The sequence below is a fragment of the Misgurnus anguillicaudatus genome, chromosome 5 (genome assembly GCF_027580225.2).
Source record: "Misgurnus anguillicaudatus chromosome 5, ASM2758022v2, whole genome shotgun sequence".
In the NCBI taxonomy this organism is placed as follows: domain Eukaryota; kingdom Metazoa; phylum Chordata; class Actinopteri; order Cypriniformes; family Cobitidae; genus Misgurnus; species Misgurnus anguillicaudatus.
Window position 1 is genome coordinate 9868209 of NC_073341.2, and position 12896 is coordinate 9881104.

General features: G+C 35.9%; 1 protein-coding gene across 2 annotated transcripts in view; it reads left to right on the forward strand.

Moving 5' to 3' along the window:
* The window catches only part of disp3 (dispatched RND transporter family member 3), a 92617-nt gene that overhangs the window by 55475 nt on the left and 24246 nt on the right, over positions 1–12896 (forward strand). The window contains exons 8-10 of one of the 2 annotated variants that reach the window (XM_073867497.1): positions 1563–1651; positions 1889–2053; positions 10392–10553. In XM_073867497.1, coding sequence (XP_073723598.1) covers positions 1563–1651; positions 1889–2053; positions 10392–10553 — 416 coding nt within the window. The remainder of the gene's footprint in view (positions 1–1562; positions 1652–1888; positions 2054–10391; positions 10554–12896) is intronic. The other variant, XM_073867498.1, reaches the window with a different exon arrangement.

Below are 12896 nucleotides of genomic sequence, written 5' to 3' on the forward strand. Positions count from 1 at the left end.
GATGTTCTGGATTGGCGTATACGACAGCGTGTTCCAGTTCTTGCCAATATCCAGCACAGCCATTGAAGAGGAGTGGACCAACATAGGCCACAATCACCAACCTGATCAATTCTATGCAAAGGAGATGTGTTGCACTGTGTGAGGTGATACTAACTGGTTTTCGGACCCCCCCCAAATAGATGGTATGCAACGATGTCACTTTTCCACGTGACCACTCCGGAGCTCGTCCTGTTGAGTGGCAAAACATTCAACAAAATGGCAGATTTTCATATCAGCTGCTGCAAAAACACCAGTAAAAGTGACTATTATCAGCTTAAATTGAATTTAGTTGGCCTTAACAGTGACCCTAACAACTTGCCATAAAAACAGGATTTTGTGGACATTGGCCTATGGCCAGACATTGCTTTTCCTGACATATGTTTGTCTTGCATAACACTATTAAACCATCCCACCTTTGTTAAGGCTCATCATAATGGATGTTTTGTAATGAAGGCTCATTGACAAAACTTTGTAATTACACAGAATAAGAGTATTCATTGGTGTATTTTTATAAGATTTTTTATCCCAAAATTGTACATACCTGACATATGGCTACTCCTATTGATTTACCTTTGAGTGTTTTTTGCAGTCTGAAAAGACCACTCCAATTTTTTAAAATTTGTTTCCATTTTAGACGCCATGCTAATGCTGTTGCTAGTGGGCGTAACCACATTCACTTTTGCCGAAGATGACGTCACGTGTATACCCTTTACGCAGTAAACCTGCACAGTTTGGAGTGGCCTTTGGTTTCGGTCAGCCTGGGGCACACCTGTGCAATAATCATGCTGTCTAATCAGCATCTTGATATGCCACACCTGTAAGGTGGATGAATTATCTCTGCAAAGGAAAAGTGCTCACTATCACAGTTTAAGACTGTGTACATAGAAATTGTGTACATAGAAAAGGTCTTATATCTTTGTGTTCGGCTCATAAAAAATAGGAGCACTGTTGTGTTTATAATTGGTCAGTGTATGTACCTGATTTTTGTGATGCAAATATGCAATTTCTTAAAACACCTGCAAGGCCTGAAAGAGATCAAGCCTCAGCCTAGTAAGAAAAAGTAACGCAGAAGTAACTTTAAAGTAACGCAAGTATTACTTCCCATTAAAAGTAAGCAAGTAACGCAATTAGTTACTTTTTGGGGGAGTGACAAAATATTGTAATGGATTACTTTTAAAAGTAACTTTCCCCAACACTGACCTTTGGGGTACTAAAATGAACTCTGTAGGTGCAAATGTGTACTGTTAGAAAGGGTACCGGCCCAGTGACAGCAGGAGACCATTTTTTAACCATTTCTTCAGTGTAATTTGTATTTACAAAGTAATTTAAATTGTACAAAAGCATATAATTAATAGACAAAAGCAAGCCTGACCCCTAAACCTGCCTGTAACGCCAACATATAGACCACAGTTCAAAACATTTAACATCATTTTAATTTCTTGTTAAATACTTGTTATTTTTTTAACTGTGCACCTTCTATCATATTTATCATTTATTAGCACAGTCTACCTTAACCCTAACAGGTGGAATACTCTAACTAAACTATCAGCCAGCCCGAACCCTCTCTCAGATGATGACGATGTTGCACTCATAACTGCAGAAATGGATCCAGGTAAAAAAAATATTTTTGTGAATTGACAAATTATTTAAAAACCTCAACAATGTTTATTAAATAAAACAGTGAACTTCAAATCAATAAATGATTTCTTAGGAAACCACGCTGCATTATCACTATACAGTGTCAACACACACACATATTAACAGGTCATGTTGTTGGATGTCATATCCTTCTGTTATATTTCTTCTTTATAAGTACATGAACCTTTTCCTGTCTTCTTTTGGGGTTCAGGTCTGTATGATACAGATTCAGATGTCGCCCTGCTGTCTCTCTCTGTAGAAGCCCCATTGACCGTGTCCACCGAGGGCAATGTTGGGATTGTCAGTGCTCGCCTTCAGAGGATCCTGAAACACTGGGTGGCCGAGCCTGTCGTGGAGAAACGAAAAACTATAATAGGTGAGTTTGTTTGGTAATAAATATATGGAGCACTTACAAGGTTTGTCAACAGACATGAGGTGCTTTCACGTTAGTAAATCATCTTTAATTATATAGTCTCGTCTTCAGACGGTACGCCCACAGATAGCCAGATGCATACTTCACACACTGGCTGAAATCTTTCATGAGTAACATTCTGATATCAGCGAGCACAGGTTTACCTCTGGCCTTTTTAAAAGAAAATAAATACAAAACAGTCAAAGGGCCCTATTTTAACGATCTAAGCGCATTGTCTAAAGTGCACAGCGCAACGTTTTAATGGGGGTGTCCGAATCCACTTTTGCTAATTTAAAGGTAGGGTAACACATTTTGAAAAATGCTAACGGTAGCCGCCTAGCAATGAAATCCCGATCCCACCCTCAAGTCAAATCGCCATCCAAAGTCACGCCTCTTTCAAAACACATGAACACGCACAGATCAGACGGTCACATGACATCTCATGTCTCACTCTCATTAAGCAGTGAGAAAACTTTGCAGTACAAAGTCGAATAACACTTCCAAAATAACCAAACAACTGGTTTACATCAGAATTAGTTTAAGCACACGTTCGGTTGTGTAGACGTAGTAACTAACTTCGTTACGCTAATCCGTAAACGAACACAAATTTCATAAGCAACACAATGTTTCATCAAAGTAGAATATCTGAATCCATCTCAATACAAACATATCGCGTACCTACCTTACCAAAATAAACAGTGCAATGACTCTTTCAGACCCTTTGCAGCTCCTGCAGCTGTTTCATCTCGTGGTAAAGCAGTAAAGTTACCGATGTTCATTTGGGTTTTTGCTCTTGCTGATCCAGGCAGTTTTTGCTGTTGTTGTTATAAAAGATGCCTTTAGTTTTGTGCCTCCTGTGTAGGTTGTCAATTTAGCAGAAAAGTTTGCTGTTCTCACTGTTTACAGATAGGAGGTGAGCGCACGTGAACACGCCGATGACGTTTGGTGTCTGCGTGGACTCGCTGCGCGGAGGGCATTCAAATTACGCTTACGTATGAGGGACAAAAATGGAAACGTCCGTTCGGACCGAAATCTATGATTTGTTGAACATTTTTTGGTCCTACGCCTTTCACAGATAACATAAATTTCTACAAATACATTTAAACAACTTAACACAGTGATTGCTATCAGGATGTAAGGAGACTTTTAACCAGCATAACAAAAAATGTTTCAGGATCAAATTTGTTACCCTACCTTTAATGACGGGAAAAATGGTTTGTGCGCCGAGCGCATGGTCGAAAAGGGTTGGTCCTGTTTTTTAATGATTAATGGGAGTATTTTGGGCGTAACGTGCAATAAACCAATGAGAGTCTCAGCTCTCATCCCCTTTAAAAGCCTGTTGCACTGGCGCTATGTCTAATCCCTATTTAGATGACGGACTTTGTAAACTGAAAAACTAAGCGGAGGAAGAAGATCCCCAGTTTAGATTAATGTTAAATAATTGTGTTGTTTTACACTTGTATTGAAATTGTTATTTTTTTATTAAAACCTTTAAAACCCGTTTTCTTTTAGTCATGGAAGTAAAAAAATCAGGCTTTTGAATTTGGCTCTCTGCACGTTTCAGCACTTGAACAGCGTTAGTTTTTTTAAGAATTACTTAAAAATGTTTCTCATCTCACCATATCCACAGGTACAGAGTCATCATATACAATAAATCCGTGAGGTAGCATTAAAAAAAAAACATTTAAAAACAGATGCATTTGTTTAAAGCAAAGCATTTATTTACTTACCAGGCTACAGGTGAAGCAACTCTTTGCGCCTTCTGTCGTCTCATAATCGGTCCTCATTTATGTCCAAGAGACTCAATAATAATCTTTTACATTCAATCCTTTAATCTTTCATATTTAAAAGCGTTTTTGTGCTGCTGAACATTCATGTGTGTGATAAGCAAACCCGCGTTGTCCTCCCGTTTAGCCGCATATTACTAATGCGCTCTTTAAATAACAAAAAACATATTGCGCCATTGACTTTAGACTTTAGATCAGGTTTTTGTTGGTCAATGGCGTAGTCTATTTTAGTTGCCTCAAAATAGCAACGCGCCAACAATGCGCCTGAACACACCTCGTTTTCAGACCAGAACGCCCATGGGCGCAAAAGGGGGCGCAAATGCATTTGCTATTTAAACAATGCAACGCTAAACGTGAAAATTATAATTGCGCAGAATGGAAACTAGCCAAAGACACTTGCGTCGCGCATTGCGCTGCATTGCGCCAGGTGTAAGATAGAGCCCTAAGAGTTTGAAAGGTTTGTGAAGAATATAACATGCAAACTCCACAAAGTATGGCTTACTTGCTCTATACCAGTGGTTCTCAAACTTTTTCCGCGTGCGGCCCCCCTTGGGTGCGGTGCATTCCTTCGCGGCCCCCCAAAGAAATTTATGACAAAAAATGTTCTAAAATGTAACATTTTAATTAAACAAAACATATTAAGTTATACAAAGTAGTGCTGTTGGTTAGTAGACGCATTTTTTAGGTTTAATTACACAGAATTCATGATAAATGAATGTATTTTATAAAATGACATAAAACTGGGACCCCCTTGGCACCATCTCGCGGCCCCCCAGGCGGCCACGGTCCCCAGTTTGAAAACCACTGCTCTATACAATCCTTCTCAGTAGTCTTATAAAGGTATAAAGTGCTGATGTATGGTTATTCGAAAAAGAACAAAGAATGTAATGACACACACTCATGCAAGTCAGATTTCGATTTTTCCATTAATACATACACAGTTTGTGCACAAATTAGAAAGATTTCTGGCTGTTTTGTTTCAGCCACCCATTAATCTGTTTCTTAGTCTCAAGGTCAGTCTGTTCATAGTTCATACAAAAAAGCTACGAACATCCCTTGTGTGCTGGCACCAACGCAATTAAGCTTTTATTAGCATGGCAGAGCCTACCAAGACATTAAAGCAAATTTCTATTGTTGTAATTTAATAATGGCACCACATGCAAGCTAAATTAGAGCCACGTTTTTCCCAGGTTAACGTTGCTCTTTTCTCCTATGTGCAGATCAGCCTGAATGGTGTTGATACAAAGGCGATGTAATTATAGACTTGGGGACAGATACAATGCAGAGTCATGCATAATGTAGCATTTAATGAATGCACTTTAATCTCAGCATCAGCTTTTCAAAATAAACCTCATCCATCAGCAATATCTGTACAGGTTGTAATGCATATACTGTAGGCACATATATGGTTCAGTACGCTGAAAAAAAAAGAAAAAACATTTTTGCTGCCTTACATTTTTTTTAAGTACAATCTTTAGAAAATTAAAGTCCAATAAATGTGTTTTCAGTTTATCACGCCACAATGTTATTAACCACTCAACCAAATTTGAAAGACTAAAAAACGGCAAGTAAAGAAAATAACGTGGCAGATGAAAATGAAAATATTTTTATTTAAAACGCTCAAATAAAACTTAATTTTAAAGAAACTATTACAGAAAATGAACACATACTAGATTATTAATAAATTAAATGTTTTTAACAGTTACCTTAGCTGCGGGATGAAGTGAAACTAAAGGGTTAATAAATACAAACTGAAGCAGATGTTGTAGAACGTCTGACGAACGATGTTAGATAGCGTGAAGATTGTAAAAACAGATTATTTCCAACTACTAATTACATTATCTTAAAGGAGTTTAACTAAATAATGCACTAAAAATAACGTGAGCAAAAGTGCTCAACAAATTATATTAAATCAACAGGCACGTGCAACCTAGCTAGCAGGTTGCTCAAACAACAAAAATCACCAGCCAACTTACTTTAAATTTGCAAGAACTATAAACTAATACAATAACAGGCTTAAATAAACCCAAAACATAAGTCCACTTACAGTTCTCACGGACACACTTTTTATCGACTGGCTATCCTCCAGACAGTTGACATCATTTCGGTGTGAAGCGCATTCGTGCTATTCTCCGAGATATTTTATCAACTGGCTACTAGTTATCCTCCAGACAGATGACGGACCACGTCTTTCTCTCATTTGGCCATGTGGCGCACGTGCCCGCTCGTGGTGTGAACTGCGTCCGCGCTATTTTCCGAGATGCACTTGACGGCCTTTTGTGCAACAATTTTTTTTGACGACCTAGTTAACCCTGTTATTTATGTGTTCCATACTTGACAAGCTTGTCGCTTTCACATTAACCCTGTCTAAATAATCCTGAGATCAAAAATGAGGAAAAACTGTTTAATTGTGTAACTTGGTACTACCACTGACGTAGGGGACACCCCCACACAACCCCCGCAGTGCGTGGGGGCCCCAACTTACATAAAATGTATATTTATTTAAATTTTAATTGAACTCAAATTTTTTATCTTTGCAGTGAGGGATATTCTCCATTAATTAAACACATATTTTACTCCCCTCGTGCACATTCCCATGTGTGCTGCTGTCCAATTAAACAAAAGTATTTTTATGACTTTTAAGGCGTTTATTCTTCATTTACTAATAAGCGATAAACTATGAACTATGCGAGGATCAAGGTCTGCAAAATCGCAAGGATTATTTTAGAGTTTTCGTTTTCTGTACATGTTACTCTACTTTACTTTTTCTTACTTTACCTGTGATGGTTGCAACTGCTGAAAGATGATTCTTCAAGTTAAAAAGGAACAAGACATTTCTCCGAAGCACAATGTCACAGGAAAGACTGAGAATGCAACATCAACATTAAAGCTGCAGTGAAAGACTGTGAACCAAAACGCTCCAACTCGGAGAGCGCAAAGGTTTCGGTAGAGGGCATTAGTAACTTTTTTAATCATTTATTATATATTAAATATGAATATGAATATAAATATAAGAGACAGACTCTGTTATTGCAGCAGGTACTGGACTATGCCACTGAGTACCACATAGTTCACAGACTTTGTAATACATTTCTAACATTTATAATTTGTTTAGAAAAAATTGTTGGAAATGACTTTTCAAGCTTTTCAAAGTTTCTTTATCATTTAGCCTAGACTGAAAAATAAGTAAAATTTACTTAGGTTTTCTTTTGCAAGTGTTTGCACTCAGGTTTTTCAAGTAAATTTAACACTTGCAAAATTAAGTAAAATTTACTTAGAAAAGCTAAAATTTACTTATATTTACTTAATTTTACTAAGTAAAGTTTAATTACACTGTAAAAATTTTATGTTTACTTAAAATGTTTTGGTAATAATATTATACATAAAATTTTTTAGCACTTTTAACGGGTTACTTCTTAAATGGAATCTACCTGATTAAATCACGTACAATTTATTTTCTTTCCTTTCTTATTACTATATACCACATTATGCTGAGCAAGTAAGAAGAGACTCATTAGGTCTCAGTACTGGCATTAGCACAGTTATTGCTCATTGAGTGAATTAACATCATGATTTTCATTGTGTCACACTGTAAAAAAATATGCCTCTCCAACATAAAAATTTCTAGTGACCCGTTGCACCTCAAATTGTTAGTTGGCCCAATTTAAGTTGGGGAAACAAACTTTTTTGTGTTTTGCTGACTACCCCAGCATGTACACTGAACTTAAAATAGAGTGTTCTGTCAATTAAATATTGTCTCTTGATTAAACATAGCTTGTTGGGCCAAATTGAAATAAAATGTATTAATTAAATTTTCTTGTTGGCCAAAAAGAAAAAAAAATGTCATGTCAGATAAGTTACACACTATGCTCTGATAAATATAATCTATTTACTTAAATCCATATGAACTTGCCTGTTATGCATAACAAAACCACTACAAAAACAAGATCTGACAGTTCAAGTAAGCATTGAACCAGAGACCTTTTTGCTGTGAGGCAACAATGATGCGCGCTAACCCACTGTGCCGTCCTCTACACTGAACACACACTTCTCAATCATGGTAACAATGAACAAACATTATTCTTTTAAAATAACTCTAACTACAACATATAACTAACATTAACAACATAACAACATGAATAAATCCAGAAAACATTAAAACAGTCATCTTTTTTAATAAATATTAACCAAAGAAGTGAACATGTCGCAATGCATGCTGGGAACCATTCCGACCATTGTTTTTTTTAATTGTTTGTTCAGATTACTCAGTTTGGTAAGTTGGGTGAACGAATTGGACATAAACTTATATATCTAAGTCCAGTCAACAAAATAATATTTGTTAGCTGAATGATTATGCTTTTTTCATTCAGTGAACACAAAATAATCAAATGACGCCCTTCAACAAAGAAATCTTTGTTCAAGTTACTTAAACTTCTTTGTTGAATGAACATTTTAAAGTTGGATTTTTTACAGTGCACCTATACATGGATTTCTCGGCGACGTCATCACTGCTTGCGCACGCAATCGAGAGCCAGAAAGAAGAGACGTACCTTTTGTTGTAGGGTAGTAGAGGTGTCTGTAAGTCAAAATGCCAAGGAGTTGTTGCGTGGTTAATTGTACCAACAGAGTCAGTGCTGGGTGCTGATGTTTAACATATCAGTAGATGCGACTATTACGTTACTAGCCTAACATTATAATTCATACATGTATCACAGTAACACGCCGAAATTAAAGACAGAAAAACAGATCCAACAAAAATCAAGTTTTATTTATATACAAAAAATAAAGAACACTTCAATACTTAAGGTTGTTGCCGTGGTGAACCAGCTCACCGATCGGGCTTTCTGCCTCCTGAATGCGCGTGCACCCTGTAATGTTTGTAAACAGGAAACCTGTCTATACACAAGCACCACTCTTCTGAATGATGGTAGCCACAAAGCTCAAAAAAGAAACAGAAACTTGACTAAATCTCAAAGATAATTAAACATTAAACCCTAACAAGTTAAAAACACATAAAATAGCGTTTAATTTTCATATTTTACTCTCCAAATGCAGTCCCACGTAAAGCATGCTGGGAACTACAAGTCTACTGCCTAGTTAGTTACGTATATTAAATAATTAAAGTAGTTTCAACACAAAATTATTAAGTTAATTTCCTTCTTTCAAATTTAAGTGGATTTTACTTGATAAAATTAACTCATTCACCGCCAGCCTTTTTGAGAAAAGTTGCCCACCTGCATTTTTGTGATTTTAACAAAATTTTCACAAAATTCCTTGCAGGAAAAATTATTTTCTATAAATATATAAACATACAAATTATATCAAATTAAAGAACACACCCTCTGCTTTTAAACAAACAATAAACAAACAAACAAAATGGGGAAAAACGTTTCATTATATATTTACTTTTTCTACTTAATTTACCACTGAAATATGGATATTTCTCTTCAAAAATACAATATTTTGAGCAAAAAGCTTAAAAAATTGCGTTTTTGTAAAGAAATTTATGTTAGAGATCAGACTCAGAATGACTATCAAACATAAAGGCAGTTAAAATAAATCATTAAATCTTTTTAACTTCTGTTTTTGATAAATTCGTTTTGGTATTACACTTTCACTTTGAAATTCGTCCAGAAAGGCACATTTATTAGTTAAATATGAACTCATAAATGACGAGATAACTCGTCAATGGCGGTGAATGAGTTAAGTTAAATTACTCAGTAAGGTGCTAATCACACCAAACACGCTTTAAACGCTTGGAAACGCAAGGCGTGACACACTGCCTTTTTTAAAAGAGTAGTGCAACACGGTTTTTCATATTGCTAGGCAACCACCGAATCAGCTGTCTTGTCAATCAAATATTGAAGCGTGAGCGCTCTTTTGCTGTTAACTGTCATATTAGCAGAAACTTTAAAAAGAGGACGCTTGCTCTGACCTTGTTGGAGGGTGAGAGGTGCACAAACACACAGGAGAGAGTGAGCGAGTGGAGTCCGGTTCTTCAAAGCAACTGTAAACTTCCCTCACCACAACATAAGGCCCACCTCTCCCCTCATTCGATTGGACCATGAAAAAAGACGTGAATTGCGTCGGCTGCTTTTCCGATCTCAGCGCTCCTTCAAAAACGCGTGATGTGATCGGCAGCAAAAACATCAAGGCGTTCGGCGCGCATGAACAGACGCGGAGCGCATACGCTCACTGCCCATAGAATATCAGCCTGCAACTGCCATAAACGCGTTTGGTGTGATTGGCCCCTAATGTGTAAATTTAGAATTACTTACATTTTTGTGTTATTTTTACTTTTTACAAAGATTATTTTTTTATAGAATTTACTCATTAAGTTAGTAAGTTAAATTAACTAAGGCACATAATAATTTTTTACAGTGTATCTGTAGGTTTTATATCCTGTCGCTGTTTTTTTATACTAAAATGTATTTTGTATCCCCGCAAAACTGAAAAGCACTTTTGAATTGAATCAATGTGACACAGGCAACATCCAGCTCTCTCTTGTTTTTAAGGTGTGTATGTTCTGGTTCTGTTGGGTTCTGTGTGGTGCTGTTGTCTCCTGCGGCCCGCCAGTCACGCCCCCGTGCTCTTCCACCGGGACACAAACCTGCAGCGACTCCTGGATCTCCGCAGTAACCTGAGCGCCCAAGGGATTTCCTGCCATATGTGCTCAGGTGAGGCTTTTAAACAGTAAACAATTGACTGCTTAAATTTACTCCAGTAAATCATGGAAAACAATTCCCTTTGTTTAACTCATTAATGCCTTATTTAATTAGATAACAGATTCACACAGTTGCCTGAATGGCATGAAATAGAAATTAATGTGTTTGGTAACATGTAATTAATGGCAGAAATGAGGAGCTCAGATGCAAGCCTCTAAACGCCACGTTCGTCAAAATTGAGATAATGATAATGAACAAATTATTATACGTTCATCAAATTCTTTTGCTTTAATCTCGGCCTCAGACCGTTTTTAAAATAACAGTTTGTTGGAAGAATCCATTAAGAGTCTGATAAAAATGCTAATTTACAAAAAAAAAAAACATGTCAGATGCACTAAGAGGGTTTTGCGTCACAGCTCTTTATATGTAATTAAATGTTTAACAGATTAATAGTCCATGTTGTACATTCAAATCATATATATATACAAATATACATGTTGTACATTCAAATATACAGCAGGATTTAAAGTCTGAGACCACTTTTTAATGTCATAACATTTTTCACTACAAATTGTTTAATCACCCTAATAATTAGATAAGATGAACTGTATATTGTACACGAGTAAGCCGAACAAACACACATGTCCCAGTCCAACCTGGTCTCACTGTTAACAAAACGTTGTAATAATACGTAACTTACAAAACCACAAAACATACTTTTTTGTATGTTTAAATAGATGCTGAAGCGTATTTGACGTAAACGTATTTGCAACATTTAATCGTATAATTTTTACGGTTTTACAGCTACAAATACATTAACATTTGCACATTTTTAATACAATAAATTGCTGTATAATTTTCCTTTAACCATTTTATCGATAATGTTGCACCTTAGCCTAAACCCAAACCCTTTTTATACAAAAAAATTATATAATGTATATGATGCAATTATGCTCCTATGTAATTAAATAAATAACAGACAGAAATATGAAGGTAAATTTTAGTGACCATAGTAACAATATAGCATTTAAAAGCTATGTTATGCTGCAAATACAGTCCTAATCCTAAAACTACCCAAAACCATTAATAAAATCATGTACTGTTAGAAATAAAAAACATAACAGACAGTCAAGTGTAATCACAATCATTTATTTATTACGAAATATAAAGCAGTACGAAAAATAGTTAAAATGACGATATGCTGAAGCAGCGGTCCTCTCTGAAGTATATAAAGTACAGAGATGTATTAAAGTTATTAATCCACGAACGTTAATCCGGCTTCCCCCTGTGAAGGCGCGCATTTCAAATTTCAAAAGTACACCGACTAAAAGACAGGAATCAAAGTCGCAAATCTGTGACGTAGCACGCAAGAGTGAATTAGTGATATCTGTGCCGTAAAGCAATGTGTCATAAAGCTTCTTGAGGCGCAATATTTCAATTAAAATTCATAATGAACTAATGAGATTTGACGTTTACGGTTGCTGATGAGAACTGGAATCAAGATCGCTGGATAAAGGGCTGAATTTTTTATTTGTTCTTCGCAATCGTATGAATTTTAACAATGTGGATTACGGTGAATGAATAAAATTAGCATATTTTGTGAATTTATGTTGTTTTGGTGTAATTGCTGCATAGGAGAAGACTGCATAGGAGAAAACGCATTTTTGTGTGTCATGGCAAACAAACTAAATATTACAAAATGGTTAAATGATTACAGAAATGTTATTCATTTTTAAGGTTTTAATGTGTAGTTTGTTTAATATTGTGTAATTCTCTGAAAGTCATGGAGATTTCACTGGGTAAATGAGTAAACTGTCTTAAATAAATAAGTCAGTAAATAAGACTGAAAACATGCCATTAATATGAGTAAGAAATGCTAATGCTTGCGATTTTAATATTTATGAAAAGGAATATGTTAAAATCTGTAAAGCTGTTAATTAAGAAATATCGCTGGAGTAGGAGTGTGACACGAGGACGCAAGTACAACCACACTTACGTAAAAATACACACATATTCTCATGAGATCACATATGCATTATATAATTACATTATAATATATATATAATTAATAAATCTCACTGACCTGGCTTCAGTTATCCATAGAGTTTGCCCAAAGCATCATGAGCAGTGCTTCCAGGGCTCTTTTTTAATGTACGTATGTTCTGAATTTGTTGGGTTCTGTGTAGTGTAAATCTCATTGTTTCTAGCATGTCTTCAGGCAAAATATCAATATAAATGTATAACTAGTCATGATGAGACATGCAAGAACCAATAAGATTTGAAGTTAACATTGTGCCACTGTTTGTTTGGTTTCAATTCTAAACATTTTGGGGCTTTTAGATGGACATATAGTAA